Genomic DNA, 22,170 nt, shown 5'->3' on the forward strand with positions numbered 1-22,170 from the left:
ACCAATAGATGGCCTTGCTGGGCTTAGGTCTTTTTTAAGGAAGTTCCATATATGGTCTTGTGCCACTTGGGTTAAGCGTCTTCTGTGAATGTGACTATGTATATATGAAGTCTATAGATTATAATAAAGCCGCAAATATTAAAACATCAGAGAAGATACCTAGTTAAAATAATAAAATGCTTAAGTTATGTACTGAAAATTTTCTTGGAAGCTCCAGCAAGCTTTAGTTAAGGAAATCAATAAACAAAAAATCAATGATCACTGTAAAATAATTTTATTTATTAGTACATACTGACTTACAATAAAATCTTTAAAGATAGAATAGAATTAAGAAATTAAATAAAAAGTATTACTTATTACAAATAATTAAGATCTTTGGACGGATTAGAAACTGAGCACATTAAGGCCGTTAAGACTTATTGTAGTTAGTGAAGAATGTAAAAGTTTATTATAAAAGTTAACATATTAATGCTAGCCCATCATAAGAAATATTACCGCGCGATTTTGCTACACACATAGTCAATTTGAATGAAATGAAGATATTTATGGTCGCTATCATCTGTGTAAAGGCACGGATAAACTTTGGCGTCTAACTTTAGCTTACAAGGTTGCGTCTAATGTGCGACCAATCACCAGAAGCGCGTTTTAGAGCTACTCTTCTGATTGGTCCCACGCAGGACGCAAACTTGAACGCGTCTCTGGCTATGACGCGCCTTAATTCGAGGCAAATTGAATTGTGACCACATGATATCGACAGCAATAATTCTTCAAAAAAAACCAACCCTATTTCGTTTACTTAACACGTGGATTTTTGTTCAGTACAAATTATCGTGCGCGGTTATATTTCGAAATGCTGCTGAAATGTAGTTCATGTTTTCATGCACGATTTTCACAGCGATCTGGTTTCAAGTCCAGTGAATGCAACGATCGTAGGGACCTAGACCGTTCAAAGAGCGAAGGGTCAGTGTAAATAGGCTCACTGCCATCGTCGAATGCGTTCGCCAAACGTCCTGACGATCCCGCTTCCTCGCCTATTTCGGAGAAATTCCTGCCCAGTCCACTGTAAACAAAACTAATAGTTAGGTACATTAAATCTTTATGTGTTTCTAATAAGTAAATAAATTTAAAATTTAGAAACCCACAACGCTAAATAATAAAATAGTCTCTAGTCGGGTGTTAAAAATCGCAGCGCCTTATAAACATCAATTGCAGTTTCTATCATTTTTTGCTTATCCTTTTTTGCTAATATTTTCAGTTCGTAATTTTCTCTACATTTACTAGGAGGGTAATTATTGAGATTACATAGAACTGCGCGCCCAGGGGTCCTTTTTTATATAGAATATTTCTGACATCGTTCAAATTTTAGAAAAACGCCTTTAAAGAACCTGTAAAACTTATACCTAAGTACTAGAGCAAATACAGGTTTTGCAGGTTGGTCGAGGGTGTTTTATTGCAACGTAAATAAAAATACCCAATTGACAATTCATTTGAGTCCGATGTAGAAATAATACAAAAGAAAAGTGTAATAGCTTCGCAAATATTGCAAAAATAAACAAGAAAGCACAAAACCAAGCTGAGTGTTCGTAATTTGAGTTTGGCAAATAAAATAAAGTCGATGACCTAATTAATAAACAATCTACCAGCGAGCCATCCTATACCTACTTAAAAATAATGTGTGACTAGCCCCAGTATTCTGTAACTTCTAGCTATTGGCAAAGTAAATATACTTAACATAATTTATATAAACTACAGTTTAATATATTTACTGCTGTTGGCAACCAATGGCTACCCATCTTTTCCATACGAGGCTAGGTTTGTATGACGACCATTGTTGCGAGGTTGGAAGTGCCAAAAAGTAGGTATCTATATTAATTAAACAGAGAAAAGGCCAATTTTCTCACTGCAGGGGTGGAGTTTGAACATGTTAACGTAACTATCGCATAACATTGTTTTATTCAAGTTGCCTTCCAAAGCTAACACAATATCATGATTTTGTTACCTTAACGAGAAAGGCTTGTGAAGATGTGAAGCAGAGAACAGAGATGGTCTCGTAGGACGGGGCATGGGCGCAGCCGCTCGGTGCATGGGCGCCGAAGTCACTTCGATGTTCTTACGTAGCACCCGCCAATACCGCCTTTAATGCAAAATAAGTAAAATGTCAAAAAGTTGAATGCTTCTCCTAATTTAACATTCATAAAGCCTATAACAGTCCACAGCTGGAGTCCTCTCACAACGGGTGCGTTTGCCCATTATCACCACGCTTGGTAGACGGGTCGGCGACCCCAGTAGACGGAAGTAGTAAAATTTAAATTCCCTTAGTCGCCTCGTACAGCACCGGTCACCGTTAAAAGCCACAAGTAACATTACCGAGACACATATTAAAAATACTTACTTGTAAATGAACAGTGCAGCGGTCAACATTGCCAACAGTAGGGATAGAAGAACGCATAGAGCGACCAGAAGGGCTCGGTAGTGATACGGAGACACGCATACTCCGACTGCAGCTACTATCGGGGAAGAATCCGCTGGACCGTTCTCTTCCAGCAACTCGTTACGGTTGTCAAACACCTAGGTAATTGAAACAAATTTTATATTTTTATTCCGTTGGCAAGAAGTCCTTTTTTGATACAATGAATCATAATCATGTCAACCAATGGACCTCCACCGCTGGGCCTGGGCATAAGTCTTTTGTAGAGCGTTCCAAATACATAAATGTCAGCTGTCCACCTAGCAGGGGGTCTACCAACGCTGCCGGTGCGAGGTCGCCATTCCAGCTCCTTGGGTTGGGACGCCAACGTCAATCTGGTTCTCCGAGCTAAGTGCCCCGCCCTTTAGCTTGTTTAGTGTGTTGGTAACTGTGGTGTTGGTTGGGTCTTCTACGGATCTCTTCAGTTTTGATTTGATAACGTAAAGATGCAATGAATATTAAATTTAATTCGCTATAATCCGCGAAAACCAGGCAAATATCTAAAATTTGTATTATATTGTTACGATCGCTATGCTGACACTATCCCACAGTTGGCTAAACTAGCTCCTCCATTAAAAATAAATAGATAGTGAACTAAAACCTATAAAGATCCTGAACTGTTAACTTGTTTTGAATTTAACGTTCTCTTTATTGCCAGAAATAATATATTTCTGTTGTGATTTTCTTTACGTAAAATTAGTTCACTCTGCAAACTTAAAGGCATATTTTTTTTAAATTCTTTGATTATTCTTCCAAGAAGAAAGCAAAATATACTTAGTTAATTACTTACCTCAATCATCTTCCTAACATGACTGGGGGTCTCAACTTCATTCTTCAGATACTTATCAACCGTTGCTTCTTCATAAGATATCTTGTATACGGACGCCTCGCTCTTGTTATCTGTCGTATTCTTAGTATCTTCATCAGGTTTCATAGTTTCAGTTGTATTGTTCTTATCAGCTTCAATAGTTGAGTTGACGTCTCTCCGTCGGCGGCCGAAGGATGGCTCAGATCGGCCGGTGTGGCTTGGGCAATAAGCCTGTAGTACAAATCAATAGTTTATGATAAATGTTATGTTTAATCTTCTCTTTCATCAAGTCACACAACATTAACTACAATAATTAAGAAACCGCAGTACGGAACCTAAAACTTGGCACGACTTTGTCTTCATTACTTTTCAGAGATAAACAAGCAGCTCCATCGAGACTTGGCTAGTTTTTAACACAATGTTTTGGTGGGATTCATTGGTCTTATCCATCCATAAATTATGTAAGTACTTAGTTCTATCTAGTTAGTGTAAGTGACCCTGCCGCACTAACAAGATGTTAAATAAATAATTGATTACCTAGATCACAGTGAACTTTGTAGTTTGTACCACCTAATCGCGCCCATTTTCCAATTTTTGGGCTTTTCAGCTTTTCCATTGTGGTTACCTACATATTTACCACCCCAGAACGGCTAGCATGGGCAAGCTACACTATCTACTAGTGTTGCCCAAATGCAAGAACAAGACGAGACTTAGCCAGTCTTGGTCTTGGTCTTGCGCCAATACACCTGGTCTTGGTCTTGGTCTTGGTCTTGCGCTCCCAGTCTTGGTCTTGGTCTTGGTCTTGCAGCAAGAGTCTTGCAAGTCTTGCAATTACCTATTAGTCTATTACTATTTATTAAAGTTTACTTTAAATCTTAGAAAAACGTATTAGAATTGGAACATTGTGAGCTTGAATTAACATAGCCATAGTAAAGATCAAGCAGATTAATAAATAACTGAAGATTTGATAAGAAATTCGAAAAATCAACTGACCTATATGTCGTTTTCCATGGAAGTAACTGTTTCTTAATAAACATTTATGATTTATAAGCTTACATTTGCTAAAACAACTTGTAAAAACTTAAGAAATATAATGACTAAATGTACAATAATAGTACCTAAGTAATTAGTTTAAAACCATATAAGTAATCAATATTATAATTACTTACTAGAATGAATTATTATGACATCTACTACCTATCCTCACCATTTTATCCTAATCATAATACTACTTGCGTGATCAGTATAATGTATTCATTTTCATTCTAAGCACTCTGAAACTTATTTATTCTTTGGAACACCTGTAGGTACTCTTAAAATTCGAAATTATTTTGCATGAATAGTGTCAAATGTTATGATTTCGGCGCGGCGGCAACGATTGTTTTAGATTTCAAAAGAAGCCGCCGGCGCGTGTATCATAACCATGTACTTCCGAAAAGCGGCAAATTTCTTTGAGAAGTAAGTACAAAACCTTTGATGCCGCATTATCAAAGTGCCGATGGTTAAAACATAACTATGCATGCACTCAGTTTGATTTTAATAGATATTTTTTTATTCGCTATGTTTATGGTATTAGTCGTAATGCGCATAGGTCCAGTTTTTCATATTCTTTGATATAGTTTTTTGCGTCTCATAGAATTCCTAAGCGTACCTACCTACCTATACACCGAACTGTTACACCTAACTACTCCGTGAAATAGCGCTAAGTCCTAGCTGCAAGACGCAAGAGTCTTGCAGGCTATGTCTTGTTCTTGCTCAAGTCTTGCACGGTCAGTCTTGGTCTTGGTCTTGCTAAAAATACGCGGTCTTGTTCTTGGTCTTGGTCTTGCAAAAACGCAAGAACAAGACCAAGACTGCAAGACCAAGACTGAATTTGGGCAACACTACTATCTACACGGGGCAAGGACAAAAAGTTGAAAGATATTGATAGATGATAGATGGATATTTATTATGGAAGATACTATGTGTTTATAGTAGCAGTTATCCATGCCGGTACCTATTGTATTTTCTAAAAGAATTGGTAGGTAAACGTGCTTTGCCCGCACAGCAATTCTGTTATAAGTTTATACACAAACATTTTGAAATTGGGCAGTACCTAAATAACAATGGGAACCAGACTTTCATTTCAAGTTATTTCTTATTTAACGTTAGTGAGCTTGATACTTAGTTTGAGTTTTATATTTTATTAACTTTTTGGAGTTACTGCGACAATAATACGACAATACCAACATCGCCATCTAGCCCCAAAGTAAGCGTAGCTTGTGGTTTGGATACTAAGATGACTGATGAATATTTTTATGAATAATATACATAAATACTTAGAATATATACATATAAACAAACATTTCGTTCAGAGTTCACAATTATACTTAACCATCAATTAATTAGGTAGTTAAAAACTACTTAATGTTAACGGAAAACATTTTCGAGCGTTTTTTTATAATTTGAATAGACATTAGATGCTATACATAGATTATTCATTATTTGAATAGATAAAAAAGAAAAATAGAGCTATTAATATAATATTAATGTGATGTGAGTTAATTAAATATGTATAGGATAAGTTCACAAATAGATAGCCGATAATGCCTACATTATATGGGACAAACAAGCATTATAGACTAGATAACCTAGACTCAACCCTAACTAGCTGGTCTGATAACAGCACACATTTATTTTTATTAGTACGCATTGACGTAGGTAAATTTTTATCAATTTAAAATAACAAAAACAATGTAGAAGTACTTGCGCTTTGAATTGAACAAAAGCAATATTGTTTACGAAATGCGAGAAGAAAAGAAGGTAATGCTACCTAGCTGATAAAAATGCATTCCTTGGATGCTTGGATCAATCAAATCTTTGTAAAAAAAATTAGGATTGTAAAGGAAAGTATACATGTAAACTAAGAAAGATTTTGCCTAATTTTATTAAGTTTGTGACCAAAATGCAAAAAGAGACCAAAAGAGAGAAGACCTACGAGTATATGCTCAAAAGTGGTAGGGGCAGTTTCTAATCGACTGAAAATGATGAATAATGTTGTGGTTCTTACGGGTTGGCATCCATCTCTACATGTTCTAACAGTAGCTTCAAATACCAAGAAGTTAGATTCAGGAATCTTAAATGCATTAAATCTAGCTTCTAGCGAGTCTCCGTTGCGTCCTTTATCTAATTCTGGGAAAACGTCCGGATCGACAGGGCATCTGAAAATATAATGAAATTTTACACCACAAACAAAAGATAGTTCAAGGATTTGGCTAGTACAAAAGATCACGAAGGGTCGGCGTGCATCTTCCAAAGCAAGCTCCCCGTACATCTCTTAGCTGATATTGTTACACATAAGTTTATTTTATTTCGTTTATAAATATACTTAATTAAATGTGAAGTTGCCCTTCCTTGCATGAAATTTTCACAACTAACAATGGATCATTTTGCTTCTTCTAAGTTTTAAACAAGATGCTAACTAATTCCCGTAAATAAAAAAAAAACGAGAAAATACTGCACTTACCCTACTCTATCAATGAGCTGTACTGATCGTCCCGAATAAGGATCTCTGGCGATCACATTCGTTGCAAATATATCCGTGGCATAATTATATCCATCCTGTGCTTCAAGTCTAAATGTCAACGGATCTCCCACGGCGATTGTCGTTGTCGGTCTGCCTTGATACAAGATTAGCAGCCTGACCTTTGAGTTCAGTGAACTTTCCTCTGGCAAATACTCTATTGGTATAGGACTTCCAGACCTGTCAACCAAATCATAGCCAAATCTACTGTTAGACTTTAGACGAGTTATTTTTAAAGATTTGATGACTTTGAATGAAACCCATTTAAGCAAAGTAGTGCATCGCGCGCGTAAATAGTTGTCATAACTCATAACACGAACAGGAAACTAAGTTTTATCTAAATTGAAGAAGAAATAAAGGATTTCATTCAAAGTCCTAAGTTAGTAGCTGTTAGTTAATAACAGCACTCAAATCACATAAATAAAATAGACCCATACATATTATGCGAATCACTCAAGTAACCTATTCTAACTACCTAGCAAAGACAACAAAAGAATTCAAACACACACACACACACGCAAAATTAACACTAACAATTAAACATAGACACTGGACAAACTATATATACTTTTGAAACCCTATACCCAAAACAAAAAAAAAGATTCTAAAATAATAAGAATCACGCCAATCAATAAAATTACACCATGAACTCGGAAATACTCAACACAGCAAGCTTCACAGTAAATCAAGCAAACTGTTAACTGTTAATATACCTAACTATGAAATTTAAAAAAATCTTTGCGTCTATTTGAAAAATAGATTACTTTCTCTTTTAAGTATCATCAGAAATAACCTATAATTCAAATGGACACATTTTTTACACTAATCTCTCACCCAGCTCCAATGTAATTGGAAGTGACAACAGCCTCAGCGGGTCCTCTGAATAAGCAAGTCAAATTGAACCGTTTATCTCTGGATGTCTGAACATTATCACTAAATTGCACGACGACAATGTTCGTCATCGTATCACCGTACTGAAATCATCATTAATCATTAACATTTTATTCTCTTTTGAATCTTGTGAATAAATGTTTTATATCGTCGGGATTATTAGTAACATAAGTGTAAAGGGTCCATAACGTATTAAATAAATGCTCTAGAATAGAATGGAATAGCCTTTAGACCTTTTGCATGTCAAAGCGCGACAAACTATTTCGACGATATTCCACGTTTATTTGCTAGGTACTAAGAATATGTATTTACCCGCTGGGTACCACATTCAGGATATCCATGAGCTCCAGTAATCCTCAATACATTGGAAACACCACCGTTACCACGGAAGAAACATCTGTCGTAGAAACCATAAGTGTACATGCGTCCATAGAAACCTTCGGGTAATCGAAGAGTGAACTCCATTCCATCCTCATTACAAACTTGCGACACTGGCGATAACAATAACAAACGTTATGAAACAACTCAGTACACAAATCTATTTTATTGATGATGCAATAATAGGTTTCGTTTACCATCTAAGCAATCGTCAGCGCTCCGTCCAAGTGCCCTTTCGTAAAAATCGTACTCATTTGCTGTGTTATCAAAATGAGCTGGATTTGCTGCATCGAGTTCTCGTGTATCCCGGTCGCTAAGTTCACAATTGTCACGTGGTTCCGCTCCGTAACCTACTTCCCTATAAATGTGTCCATTACATTAGTAACGTTTTATATCACAGATTACGTAAATCCAAAAGCTATTAATAATGTTATACCTGTAGTTGAATGACCGACAAATGAAATCGCGAGCTTCAATACACTCTCTTTGGCAATGTGCCAAAGATTGAGCAGTTGTGAAACGGCGTACAAATCGGCGTTGCATGCGTTGCCTACCAACTTGTCTAAAGCTATCATCTTCACATCTAGAGCCTTGCCATGGTCTTTGGCCAATAGGAGGTCTGCCACCAATTGGACCGCCTATTGGACCACCAATCGGTCCACCAATAGGGCCACCGATGGGACCTCCTATTGGTCCTCCAATTGGTCCTCCGATATGACCACTAATAACCCCTCCACCACCACCAACTGGAGCATTTACTGGTATTCCAACAGGACCTATTGGTCCATCTGGTTCATAACCACCATAACCGCCTCCTCCTGAAATGAGTCAGTTTATGAGGTTTTGTTAACAGTAATATTATTATGGAACTACTAAAAAAAAACGATAAAACGCTAAGAACATGCACTTACCTAAGGGTCTATCTATTCCCGGTGGTGGATAACCTCCACGATAACCACCTGGTCTTTCAACAGGCCTTCTTGATCCAAATGGAGGCCTTGGTTCTACAGGGTATCTATAAATCAATGGTAAAACTGTATTCAAAGAACAAATGAGAAAATACATAGATCCCTATCCATTTCATTAATTTCACTTACCTGTCTGTTCCAGGACGAACTCCTCTATCTGGATACCGGTCTCCAGCAGGGAATCTGTCCCCAGCTGGGTAGTCCTGCCCATAGTAACCCCCCCGTCCATAGCCTGCTTATAAAGTAACTAATATAATAAATTGTTTAAAAAAATGTACGTAATTAATGAATGTCATTATTTCCTATGTTAAAGGTATGTTCAATATTTTAGTGACTTCCATTACACATAAAGACAATTTGAGAACATCTGGTTACTCTAATGACTCTAACTTTCTCGTCAAGTAAGTACGAAGGATCAAAGAAAAATATCAAATTAATCCCTCAACACAAAGTGAAAAGTGCAAATAAAATATCGTGCTTACCAGGATATGATGATCCGGTCGGCGGATATTTATCATACATATCGGGATAACGGTCACCACCCAAAGGTACAGGATCTCGATTGACACCAACAGGGTATTGACTGAACGGATACCGTCCCCAATCACCAGAACCAGAGTACCGGTCCTGATCGTATCTGTCAGGATATCTACTAGACCAGGGTCTAATCGGCCTTCTGTCTGAAACCGGATACCTGTCAGCTGGGTATCGGTCTGCGGGGTATCTGTCAGGGTAAACATCAATAGGGTATCTACTGACAGGGTACCGATCTGACGTCGGATATCTACTGCCGATGTCGTTTGGTGGGTCGTAAGGAAACCGTCCTCCGTCAACTGGGTATCGGTCTCCCACTGGAAATCTGCCACCTTGGTACGCTGGGAATCTATTGTCTACTCCTGGTGGATACCGGTCGATCGGTGGAGGGTAGCGGTCAATTGGGAATCGATCTGGTCCCACGCCAGGTGGGTATCTATCGTCCGGATATCTGTCTGCTGGATACCGGTCACGATCCCCGGGATATCTATCAGGGTAAGGTTCAGGGCCGACCGGATACCGGTCATCTGGGTACCGGTCGGGCCGTGCAGGGTAACGATCGTCTTCATAGTACCGGTCGTCATCTGGATAACGATCCACGTCGGGCGGGTATCTATCCCGATCGCCTCCTTTACTACCACCTTGAAGATAAAACAGATAATATTAATGATTAGTGCGTATGATATATTTTTGTTAAAGTGTTAGTTACTGATCTACTGATCTACTAATAAGAGCTTACTACATTACGTATACTAACTACTTCAACTGTTAATAACTGCTGAATAAACTATATACCCTCAACCCTCAACATAATAATTGTCTATATATCTACATTAAAATTTTTAATAATATCTATTGGAACATATAGTTGTAAATAAAAAAGTCTAAAAATATGCATAAGCTTTCATGCTTTTGAGGACGATATTTTCTGATCAACTTTTGTTTACTTACCTACTAAAACAGTAAATCAATGAGTCAAACCTGCTAAAACTCTCTACGATAGTTCATGCATATATCAATGATTATGCTACATAAGACCTCTAAAGAAATATCGGTCGATCATGCATTAAACAATCTTTTTGCTACAAATATAAGCCACGAAGACCAATCCGAATACTTAAATTTAAACAAATTTTCAAGTTTACAAGTGCATCGAATCGAACCTGATGAATTAGACCCCCAAGTCGATTTTGTTCCTCCTGTCGAGCCCCCTGCCTCGTTTTCTCCACTTACTAGCTGATCTAATAGAATAATTTTTCTTTCTTTAAAAGCAATAATAGCAATTATATTTTAATTGCAGTAATATTTGGATTTTAACTTTACGATTATAATGTTTGTTCAGTTATTTATTTGTAGCTAGAGCCCTTAAAGTTTTGGTATTCATAAGTACATACAATTTTGGTATAGAGAGTAACGAAGTGTTTATATTTTTATGTGGTGTCCAAATTTGACAGGGATTTTATTTATTTTTCAGGTTTTTATCACTTCGTCTATCTTTACGTTTTCTTGAAGGGATCACAATAAGAGTTCCTAATCTATTTCCAGCTTCAAAGGTTCAATGTCACGACTCTACTTATGCCAATTGGCCTTTATAAATGATAATAAGGAGACAACGTATGACTTGTATTGAGTTACAGATAACAGTCCTCTCTATACTGTTACGTATCCGAGTCCGACAGAACATTAGCTCTATTGTAGAAATCTATAAATAACAATGGTCTTAGGTATCAATTATTATTGTTTTGAATTATTTCAATAAGCTCTATGTTCCAAATTTCAACGCTTAGCATACGAGTTTTTTTAAAACATCAGTGGTTTCTTCGAATTCAAAAGAATAAAAAGTGGAAAAATAAAAAAATCACACATATATGATTAAAAACGTAAAATAAAATATATTTAACATAGGTACCCAAAATGATTTCTTCTTTGCTGAAACTTTGCTGATGTTTGGAAATTTTGGCAGTCATAAGATGCGTTAACAGATTCCACTATACTATAATATCTCTATATCTGTATGGGTTCATTTATCATTTCTTAACTCTTAAAGAACGCAGATTTTCCGAAATACGTTCGTTTCGCTTCGCCACTGGAGAATAATCAGAAGATGCTGACTTCACGATATGTCTAGTGGTATTTATACAGATTTTAAAAATAAGTTTGTACAGATTTGTCTAATTCTCACGGATTATAAGTAAAAGAAAGATTAATGTTTATTCTAAATCATCAACCTCCGCCTGTTCTATACATCCTTTACTTACGCATAAGATTTTCGTAGTAATCGAAGTCTGGGTCATACAGAAGTCGCATGCCGTCCTTCTGGTTGTACCTGCTGAGTCTGCATGTCCTTGCGCGATCACTATACACTGCAGACCTGATGGACAAATATGCACATTCAGAAAAGAAAATTTCTATAACTCTCTTTGCAGTTTCCTAATTTAAACTGCTTTGGCCTCATACACAGTATGATTGGCGTCGCCGCAGTGATTTTAGGTACTTAACCAACTTTTTGTGACGTTTGTGTACTACTACAGTTATTTTTAGAATGATTTGTTTCTGGTCTGGATCCTTAAAGATATTTAATGAAAATTTAATCGTGGTTTCAACTTAAGAATATCAAAACTTTAAAGGACAGATATATTTATAAAAAGGTCAATGGAACCAAAGTTCTATATCAGGTAAGTAGGAAAAAAATACTATTTTGTCAACGGACGGGCATCGACTTCTGTAAATTAAAGTTCGGCTTAAAATATGACTCTGTCAGTAAACGCCAGGAAATAAACTCAAATAGATACGTAGCAGGGTTCACAACTCACACTACAATATCGTTCAATGAACTTTAAGAGATTATTTAAGCATACACAATACCTCGCATTACGACATTTCTTTTGTAGGAACTACATACATGCTAATCAGGTTTTGTACATGCCTTTGTACTTAGTCGGAATGCTTAAAAAAAAAAGGTATTGCTCGATAGATTGAATTATGAATACACAATACCGATTTGCAGAATACAAATAAACAATTCGCGAGACAAAAACATACAATGAAACATGAAAATATGTCGTAGGTACGGGTACTTCTGAATTGGGCAAAGTGACATGCTACTAAAAAAGGTGTGGTTATACTTCATCCATGTAAATTTCTGTTATAGTTACACCCTTGCAAAGTTTAAAGTAAATTTTGCCTGTGCAGAGTATATTATGCTTCTTCAAAATTTCAGCCAAATCTGTTTAGTTTTTTGATGTCCGATTGGCGCAATGAGCAGCGACCTAGCTTTCTGAGTTCTCTGTGTGTGTGTGTTCTGAGTCCTGGCTATGGGTTCGATTCCCTCAATTGGAGAATGTTTGTATGGTGAACATGAATGTGTCTGGGTGTTTATCTGTATATTGTAAGTATTTATGTACATAATGGATAAACATATTTATTAATCGTCTTCGTATATATAACACAAACTATGCTTACTTTGGGGCTAGATGGCGATCCTATTTGTCTTGGTATCTATATATTTATTTCTTTATTTTTAGTTATTTTGGCGTCAAGTATTAAACCAATGACTAAGCATTCCTTATAAATTAAAATAAACATACAAACATACTACTATATTTCTCTCTACTAGTTAGTTAAGGAGGTCCGTCAGTGGATGATGATGGATTACACATAATATTATTATTATCTAAGTAGGTTTGTCGTAAATTATTTTAGTATATATTTAGTTACCCCGCACGAATAATTTATCTTTTGTTGTTGTAACTGTTATCTTATGCGCCTCGCCCAAAAAATCATATCTATGTTTATACCTAAATATGTACTTACGCTTACTTAATATTGTATAATACAAAATTATCTGTTTACACACGTTATTAAAAAAGACTAAACACGTCAACAATCATGACGATTGCATCTGGTATCAAGGACGAATGTGGCCGCCATCGTCCTCGTTGCCCAATGCAATCTGCACAGACCACACTGTAGTGTAACTTTAGATCACTAAAAATATTTGATACCTAGGTTGTAGTGTATTTTGAATTATTTCTCCAGGTTCGAGCTATACATGCGTCGTACAAGGAATGTGCCCTTAGGTTCTCTGATAAACCCGATATGTGCCAAAGATGAGTGGGGATTCAGTGATTAAAATTCCACATCATTTCATAATAATTTCGGGTATATTTCTCCCCGCTAAAATGAAACTTTATAGACGTTATGTAGAAACTTGTGCCGTTAAAAATCTATAATGAATGACCATAGTACGGTCATTCATTATGGAGAGTAGAACCACTCACATTTCATGCCACCTCGTATAACAATAATTACCCTATTATGTACTTTTACCCTGCTACTGCTTTGTACGCGGTTTTTTGGTTATTTATGAATCCTGCGGAAACCGTACATTTTTCCGGGATAAAAAGCAGCCCATGTGTTAATCCAGGGTATAATCTATCTCCATTCCAAAATTCAGTCAAATTGGTTCGATAGTTTTTGCGTGAAAGAGTAATAAACAGCCATTCTTACTTACAAACTTTTGCATTTATAATATTATTACAATAAGTATTAATATTAATATTGTAAATAACGTCGTTACGGACTCACTGATTTAATATTTAATAACACTTGCGGATAGCACCTGTAAGGGTGTATCATAATACAATTTCTCGTGGTTAACAAACGACCCTCGTACAAAATACATAGGAACCTTATTACTCGGTACTCTACTAATATTTCTAAAATAATAAAGTTAAGAGTGGGGAAAATAAAGTTTATATTTTCTCCCCGTTAACAATAGAGCATTTTTTAGACTTTATGTAGAAACTTGTACCGTTAAACACTTATAACAATTTACGAGTTGTTTATTAATGATGGTTACTAAAAGTAGATTGTAGAAAACAAATCAGTTGCTAGCCAATATGGTTACGATACAAATAACGTAGGTATCTTTAAGTCTAACTAGGGCCCTGTTCATCATCATCACTATCAATTCTTTCTATCCAGGGCACGGGTCTCCTCTCAGAAAGAGACGGGCTAAGGCCACCACGCTGGCCAAATGCGGATTAATAGACTTCACAATCTTTATTTTTATTTTTTATTTTTTTTATTTATTAGCTTTTCAAGGAGAAACAAACAGTATTATTACACATAAAAGTAATGCCTTATTTTGGTATCACATAAACCAATGGAGTTTCCACAACTTGGTTATACATATAATACGATAACATTAACCACAATTGCTTAGTAATAAGTGCCTAGCAAGCAATTATTATACAAAAAAAAAAGAAAAAAACAATAATTTAATTCAAACAAAAATAAATAACAAAAACTTTAAAGCTTATAGTATATACTTATTTTGTCATAATAAATTTCCTAAAAGTGCCAATTTTGACATGAAAAAGAACTTTGAGAACATTATTTCCAAAGCTTATTGTGACAGAGCTTGTCCGGGCAAGTATAATTGCCATGCTTATTTCTGAAGCAGCATTGTTGCAATGCTGTGTTCCAGTCTGAAGGGCATTGCTACTGGTGTTTAATTGCAGGCACACGAAGCCTCAAATTGATGGACACAGGGCGGCATGTTAAAGTGTTCCTCCATTTAAAGGCGATGGTTTTAACTGACCATCTGGACCATGGTGGGCCATCTCCCTGGTCCGTCAATTATTACTAGGCATAAAAAAACTTTTATTTCCTTCAACATTAAAGCATGTGATACTTTAAAACGCACATAACTCCGAAAAGTTCAAGGTGTCTTACCTAGGGTTGTACTAGGTCCCACTGAAATCCCTTTCAGTGGGACCTAGTATCACAAGTCCTCGCCACTGGGCTTTCACTACTTTACTTTAAAATACTTTGAAAGTTATTCATACCTGCATTGGAAACTGGTTTGCCTCAGACATTCGTCCAAGCATTCGCTTAGGGAGCGTCCGGTGATCTCGGAGTGAAACTCGCCGGTGATCCGGCTGTTCCGGTACCTCTGGAAGGCGGTGTCCGGTCGTCTTCCGGGCGAGAACAAGTGCGACGTCACGCTGTTGTCAGGGTACTCGGTCCCGCGAGCTGTCACCCGATGGGAGACTAATCATTAGAGAGAAAACCTTATTGTGGTTTTTTATAATGTTAATAACACGTTCAGCTGGGTACAATAAAGGTTTCTTTCCGTTACCGTTCATGTTGAAAAGATTTAGACACTTAGCCAATAATTTATCATTTTTGACCAACACTTCTCATTCTAGGGAGACCTCCTGCAGGGTGCCAGTAATTGTTTTATAATGTTGATGATCGTCGAGTAAAATTATAAATAGGTAAAATAGCTAAGTAAGTTTGAAAGTCCAATGCCCATAGTGGACTCGGTCAAACTTGAGGGTCCTTTGGTCTTTTAATTAAGGAAATGGCTTGTTCAATAAGACATCTACTATTTTACCAATATAACCAAGTTTCACAGTTACGCTGCTGTAATTATTTATGTTATGTTAATTCGTGCTAAGCCTTGATCATGCAGATTATTTCCTATTTCAAATTAAAACAAATATATTAGGTATATTTGTTTATTTTAACAACAGCCCTCCAGTTTGTAGATAAACAAAAATACTTACGATTATCTAAACAAACGAGATCGTAGAAATGGTGTGTAGGTGATGCGCTTACAGTCACGTCGTCTTTTTGAGAAACTGAATCTTCTTCGGAGAGAACGCATTGCTTTGTCATAGCGTCGTGTTCAATGGATCGACAGAAATATCTGCGGTAACATTAGCACATGTATTTATTTAAAAAGTTGATATTTAAATATTGTGTACTCCAAACAACGAGCATTGACTTACTTCTCAGCACGAACGCACATAGATTGGCATTCGTCCAACGTCATATTTGAAAAGACATCAGCTTCAAATGGACCTCCGAGTCTTTTATTTTCTTCTTTTATAAACACAGCCAAACCGTCGCAACGACGTTCGGCTACAAAGAAAAATACAATCCGTAACAATTTTCAATACGTACTCTTAGTACTTACCTATAAAATTTGTACGCTTCTAATCGAAGGTCAATCAATTTCGAGTATCAATACTCTATATAATCACGTCAGAGTAAAATGGAATGAATTCATAAAATTTTAAAGCTCTACGTCGTCCACACTGCTTTTTTTTAACCTTTGTTAAAAAAATACAGGATTACAGATTATGAGACTCTACCACGATGGACATTATGTCACTTTTGCTTCGACGTTATAATGTTTGGCTACTCTATAATTTATTACTCTACGTTTCCGAGCATGCAACGTTAAGGCTCAGTGAGTAGGATTTAGTCTTCAGTTTCGGGGCGGTCAATTTGAATCCCAGCACGCATCTCTAAGTTTAAAGCAATTAAAATATCATTTGTTTCAACGGTGAAGGAAATCATCGCGAGAAAACCTGCATACCTAAGAGTTCTCCATAATGTTGTGTCCGCCAAATTGTATACCTTTTGTTAAATTTTTATGTTTATGTGGTGTACAATAAAAGTGTATTCATTCATTCATTCAATGTTATCAAAGGTGTTTGAAGTTCACTAATCCGCACTGGGCCAGTGGCCGTGGTGGACTAAGGTCTGAACCCCTTCTCATTGTGGGAGAACACCCGTGCCCTGAAGTGGGCTGATATGATGATGATGATGAAAGCATAAACTTAGCTTTTGTTTTATATTATATGAAGTGTAACGATTAGTTAAATTTAATATAAAAGTGTAGTTCCACCGCAATTATCTGAGTCATCCCAGTTAGCGCTAATGAGTTCAAATAAGACAGATTGATAAAAAATATGTAACCAGACGATTCATATGATAACAGCGATTCGGTACGTTAAACTACAGTTATTCTTACCGTTTAGACAAGTGTTTTCCAAATAATCAGCATTGTGGTCGTCCTCCAAAAGTTCCGGATGAGTTCTTCTAGTAAATCGGCTCAGAGAACACGTTCGTAAAGCGGAATCGTATGTCGCTGATCGGCATACAAAACTGAATTCACCCAAACACTTATCCTCGCACTCTGTTCTATTGGCAACCATGATTTCTTTGAGATCAGATGGTGGAAGCTTCAAGCGCTTCCGAGCATGACGTTCAAAAACATAGCGACGGGATGGACATTCCCGTTCCGGACGATTGGCTACAAGTAAATAATGGTATATTAAAAATGTCCCTCTAGAATCTTGATCGCGCAAAATACAGTTTAGAAATTGACATCGTCATTATTTTCGCTATTTATCTTACCAACGTAGATACGGAAAGTAAAGCTATTTTTAACCACATAATAATATCTATTGCCAATAATAAATTGGTTAAATCATTACCTGATAGATGGATTGTAATTAAATATTTTACTTATAAAAATTTCATTTTTACTTTGTGGTTTAAGTATCGATAGCTACAAAGTAGGTATAATGATATTTCCAGCAATTCTTGTAAACTAAATATATTGTGAAACGGTTATAGCTTAGTGGATAGGACTTCGGCTTCATTTTTGAAGGCCCTCTTTTAATTCCTAGCAAGCACCTCTAACTTTTCTATGTTATGTGCGTTTGTGCATGCCTGAGAATTATCCATAATGTTCTCAAAGGCGTGTGAAGCCCGCCAATCCGCAAAAGGCCAGCGTGTCGGACTACGGCCTAAACCCTTCTCATTGTGGTACATTGTTGTATCCGTGCCCAGTAGTGGGCCGGTCATGGGTCGTTGAGAGGAAATATAATGTGAAGAAATATGTGTCAATCGAAAGAACAATATAATCATTATTCGAGGCTAGGTAATGATTGATTAACTAAGTATTTCTATGATAATCTTGCAAATACGTTTCGATTGGAATAAAAATATGCGGTGTAATATAATATCTGTCGATTTTATTCCATATTTTCTCTTTTATATATTTTTCCAGTATCACGATGTTTGTCCGGTGTGAACTCCGAAACTACTTAACAGATTTTAAAATTTTTCTTAAATTTGTGTTTTGTTTCTACTTTAGAGATATAGTTTTTATCTCAATTTATAATTCCAATATTTTGAACTTTCATGGTTCTTTACCAATCACTTCCTTAATAATACCAATAGTACCTATTAATTTAACAAAATACAAGAAAAAAACGTAAAGCGCAGCCGGGTCTGCTAGTATCTAACAAAAAAAAATATGTTGACAAAAAATATTGTATCTAAGAGAATTAATAAGAATATCAACTCTACAATTACAAATTATGGCTACTATAATTTTCTTACCTACATGTTTTTATATATGCAACCTATAAAATTATTTCGTTCAGATTATTCATAATAATACATAGAAATTATTGTGAATAAACTGCACGAAGTAAGTATTTCATTTACTTAAACGCATTGTTTCTTCTTATATATTTAAAGCGTACTATACATATTTATAAGTTATTTCACATAATAAGACAAGTTAGAAAAATATTACCTTCAGATAAATTATTTAAATCGAATGTAGGTAGGTATGTTAAGTTTTCCAAATCCCTAATGTAGGATTACGTTTGTAAACAAAGCATTCTTCGAATTCTTTATCTTTCTCAGTTGTCCTGAATATGTTACGAGCCATGAATATTGAATACATATAAATATTAAACAAACTCACACGTCAGACAAATTTCATTGAAATGCACACTGTTTGGCACGATCATGAGAGTGCCAATGCCCTCCGGAGCGGCCTGTTCCCTGGTCAAATAGCACGTCGACTCCTCGTATTCCGGTTCAGGGCTAAACGCTGCAATACGCGCTCCAGGCTGGAAGTCTATTGAGTTGCAAGTCCTGACCAAACTGTTCCCGGAACGGTCCCGTAGACAAAGATCCTGACATTTTTCTAAAACCCGAAACGGAGGTGCTGTTTCGCGTATCTGATGAAAAGAATACCATTTTACTTGTGATATGACAAATTTTTATATGTTATATATGTATTATACAACTTAAACAAATTAGTATTTGTCATATATACAAATTTGTAATTTTGATTGTTTAGATTTGGCAAATTTGTGTAGGTATGTTATATATACAAATTTGCCAAATTTTCGGTTCATTTTATTTTAAAGAATTCTTCATCGGCTTAACATTTGACACGTAGATATATAGTTGACACGTAGGTAACTCAGATCTTATTCAATATTATCAAATGGAATATGAGATTTTCATCTGATATACGCACCACATCGTCGTCAAAGCCGTGCAGTTGCTGATTTGGTAATCTCTCGTACATTACTCGTCCCATTCCTTGGTTGCAGGTTGTTTGTGCTGAAAGCGAAAGATTTGATATTATATTAAACACGTCTGTGAGCACACAGGGTCCCCTTGAACCAGTGCCGTAGCTCGCTGCGGCTTCGTGCTGAGCCGGAACTCTATTTGTCTACATGCTTGGCGTAAGTGATTTTGTGGAAAAATATAAAATTTCATTTAATTTCAAACTCAGTGATTATATAAACTTGGGGCAAAAATAATGGGTTCAAAATCATATTTAAGTTTAACCAGGAAAGAAGTGCACATTATACAGGCCACCTATATCATAAGAGATAGATAGATAAGGATTATAACAGCTCAGCTGCTCCAATACGAATTGATAGACTAAGGATTGATAGCTCATGCTAAGGCATGGGGGCGAACGCCTCCAATGTTCTACTTATGGACATGTATGGAAAATTTCAAAGAATTAACACAATTCCTAACAATTATTGAATTGATCCGGGAATGAAGCCATGGGCATCGAGATTCGTGTTCAGAGCACCTAACTACTTAACTAAGCTAAGAGTTAAAAGCTGGCCAGTGCCAACTAAAAATGCCAAAGTCTGATGCTATTTCTGAAGAGAGATTTTTATGGATACACTTGAACTCCTTGAAAACACTCGCGTCATAATAAAGTAAATAAGAAACCCACCGTTGGCCATCGTCAGCATAGTCAGGGCAGTAAAGGCGTGCATGACGCTCGCCCCCCGGGGCTTCATCTTCTTACTATCTTCTTCTTTGCGTCACCGACCGCACATAAGGTCCTGTAAACAAAAACATAATGTTTAGCACCTCTTTTTGATGAAAAGAAAAAATAATTTTCCTATTGACTAATATGCCTAAATTCACTCATGCTTTAGTTATAGTTATCATCATCATCATCAACAGCCTATATATAATTATAACAGTCCACTGCTGGACTAAATGCCTCTCCAAACAGGGTGATTTACCCACAACCACATCGCTTCGCAGACGGGCTGCTCGCAGCAGATAGTAATTGTAGCAAGGAGAACACTGCTGCCCGTTCTTTCTTACATTCTCTGAGTTGTCTCGTAAGACAACGTTGGGAACAGGACGGGTAATAACTGCATTTTGATCTGCCGTCGCCACGTGGCACTCACCAGAAGGCATCTTATAGTTATATGAGGAAAATACGGGAAGATCCTTTATTATTTCCTGGTTAAAGACAAGGGTTTTTCCCGCTTGCCTATCCTACAAATAGAATATCTTCATTATCAAGTGAAGATATTCTATTTGTAGGTTTTAGACCAATCCGTTGGTATGCAATATACTTCCTCTTACAGTCATGGTTACAACGATTATATTTTGTTTCTAAAATTGCAGCACTCATCTTTGTTTCCATGCCAAGATCAGCGTGCTCTGTTTGCTCTATTCATATATTAACAAAGAAGCAGGAGATCGAGATACGAGTAAAATCTATAAATACTTTCTTGATAAGTGCAAAACGTGATAAAAGCGTAACTATTTGTTTCAGCAGTAGGTATATTGACGTTAGATAAGAATTTGTAAACCTGCTCAAAATAAATATTTTGAATCGAGACGAATTATCGTTGAAATATTCATACATGCCCATTTTCTTTCAGAATTACAAATGTAGAGTTACCCATCGGGATCGTGGTCAACAGGGGCGAAAGACCTACAGTTTTGAGATATGCTCGGAAATTTCATATTTGTTGTCATTTAGAGGTTCAGTATAAATTACACATAGCGAACTAAATTCTCTAAAAAACTACTTTACCGAAGATGGATTATGTAATAATAATATTTTCTCCACTATCTTCCACTTCACTCAACAGATTAAGTATGTGCCAGATGAGTTTTTATACTTTTAATTTAATTTTTATTATAGTCACAGACGGACCAAGCAAATGGCTTTTCTGAAAAGTGAAAACCAGCCGATAAACAGGGCAAGTCACCCAGTGTCCGTCAACCTGAGGCGTAGGTGTAACTCCTCGAGTGCCTGTAATTACACCGGCAACAAACGGTTTTGCGGCAGCTATAAGCATAGCGGTAGTACTTTCTTCTTCACAAAAAGCTCTACTAAAATTCTGATCTATACCCGGTAGGCTTAAATATTTATGTTGCTATATTTGTTTTATAGATGTAATTATCAACTTCGTCCAATCGATATTTTAAAAAGATTTACGTATCTTTATCCCCTTGGGTTTTCAAATTTGATAAAAAAGTATATTTTAAAACAAATAATGCATCGGCCCTATCAATTTCCTCTCTATTGATATTAAAAGAAGTTTGTATATATTATGCATGATCATGACAATAGCTAGGAAATAGATAAAAAATATACACGCAAAATTTTAAGGTT

At 36.2% G+C, this 22,170-nt stretch overlaps 1 protein-coding gene across 1 annotated transcript; it reads right to left on the reverse strand.

Annotated features, from left to right (window-relative positions):
• Nucleotides 1-322: 322 nt before the first annotated feature.
• LOC120633391 lies at nucleotides 323-20,545 on the reverse strand. Its single transcript, XM_039903596.1, has 22 exons — nucleotides 20,479-20,545; nucleotides 19,756-19,841; nucleotides 19,192-19,450; nucleotides 17,440-17,721; nucleotides 16,409-16,541; nucleotides 16,184-16,326; nucleotides 15,461-15,647; nucleotides 11,867-11,979; nucleotides 10,772-10,849; nucleotides 9,557-10,249; nucleotides 9,204-9,306; nucleotides 9,018-9,121; nucleotides 8,543-8,924; nucleotides 8,304-8,464; nucleotides 8,041-8,219; nucleotides 7,672-7,811; nucleotides 6,781-7,017; nucleotides 6,325-6,475; nucleotides 3,258-3,506; nucleotides 2,393-2,568; nucleotides 2,000-2,134; nucleotides 323-1,060 (listed from the first exon to the last, which is right to left on the reverse strand). The coding sequence occupies exons 1-22, from the start codon at nucleotides 20,543-20,545 to the stop codon at nucleotides 877-879; spliced, it is 4,242 nt and encodes a 1,413-aa protein (XP_039759530.1). The 3' UTR covers nucleotides 323-876.
• Nucleotides 20,546-22,170: the final 1,625 nt, after the last annotated feature.

Source organism: Pararge aegeria, chromosome 21, assembly GCF_905163445.1.
Source record: "Pararge aegeria chromosome 21, ilParAegt1.1, whole genome shotgun sequence".
Lineage (NCBI taxonomy): Eukaryota > Metazoa > Arthropoda > Insecta > Lepidoptera > Nymphalidae > Pararge > Pararge aegeria.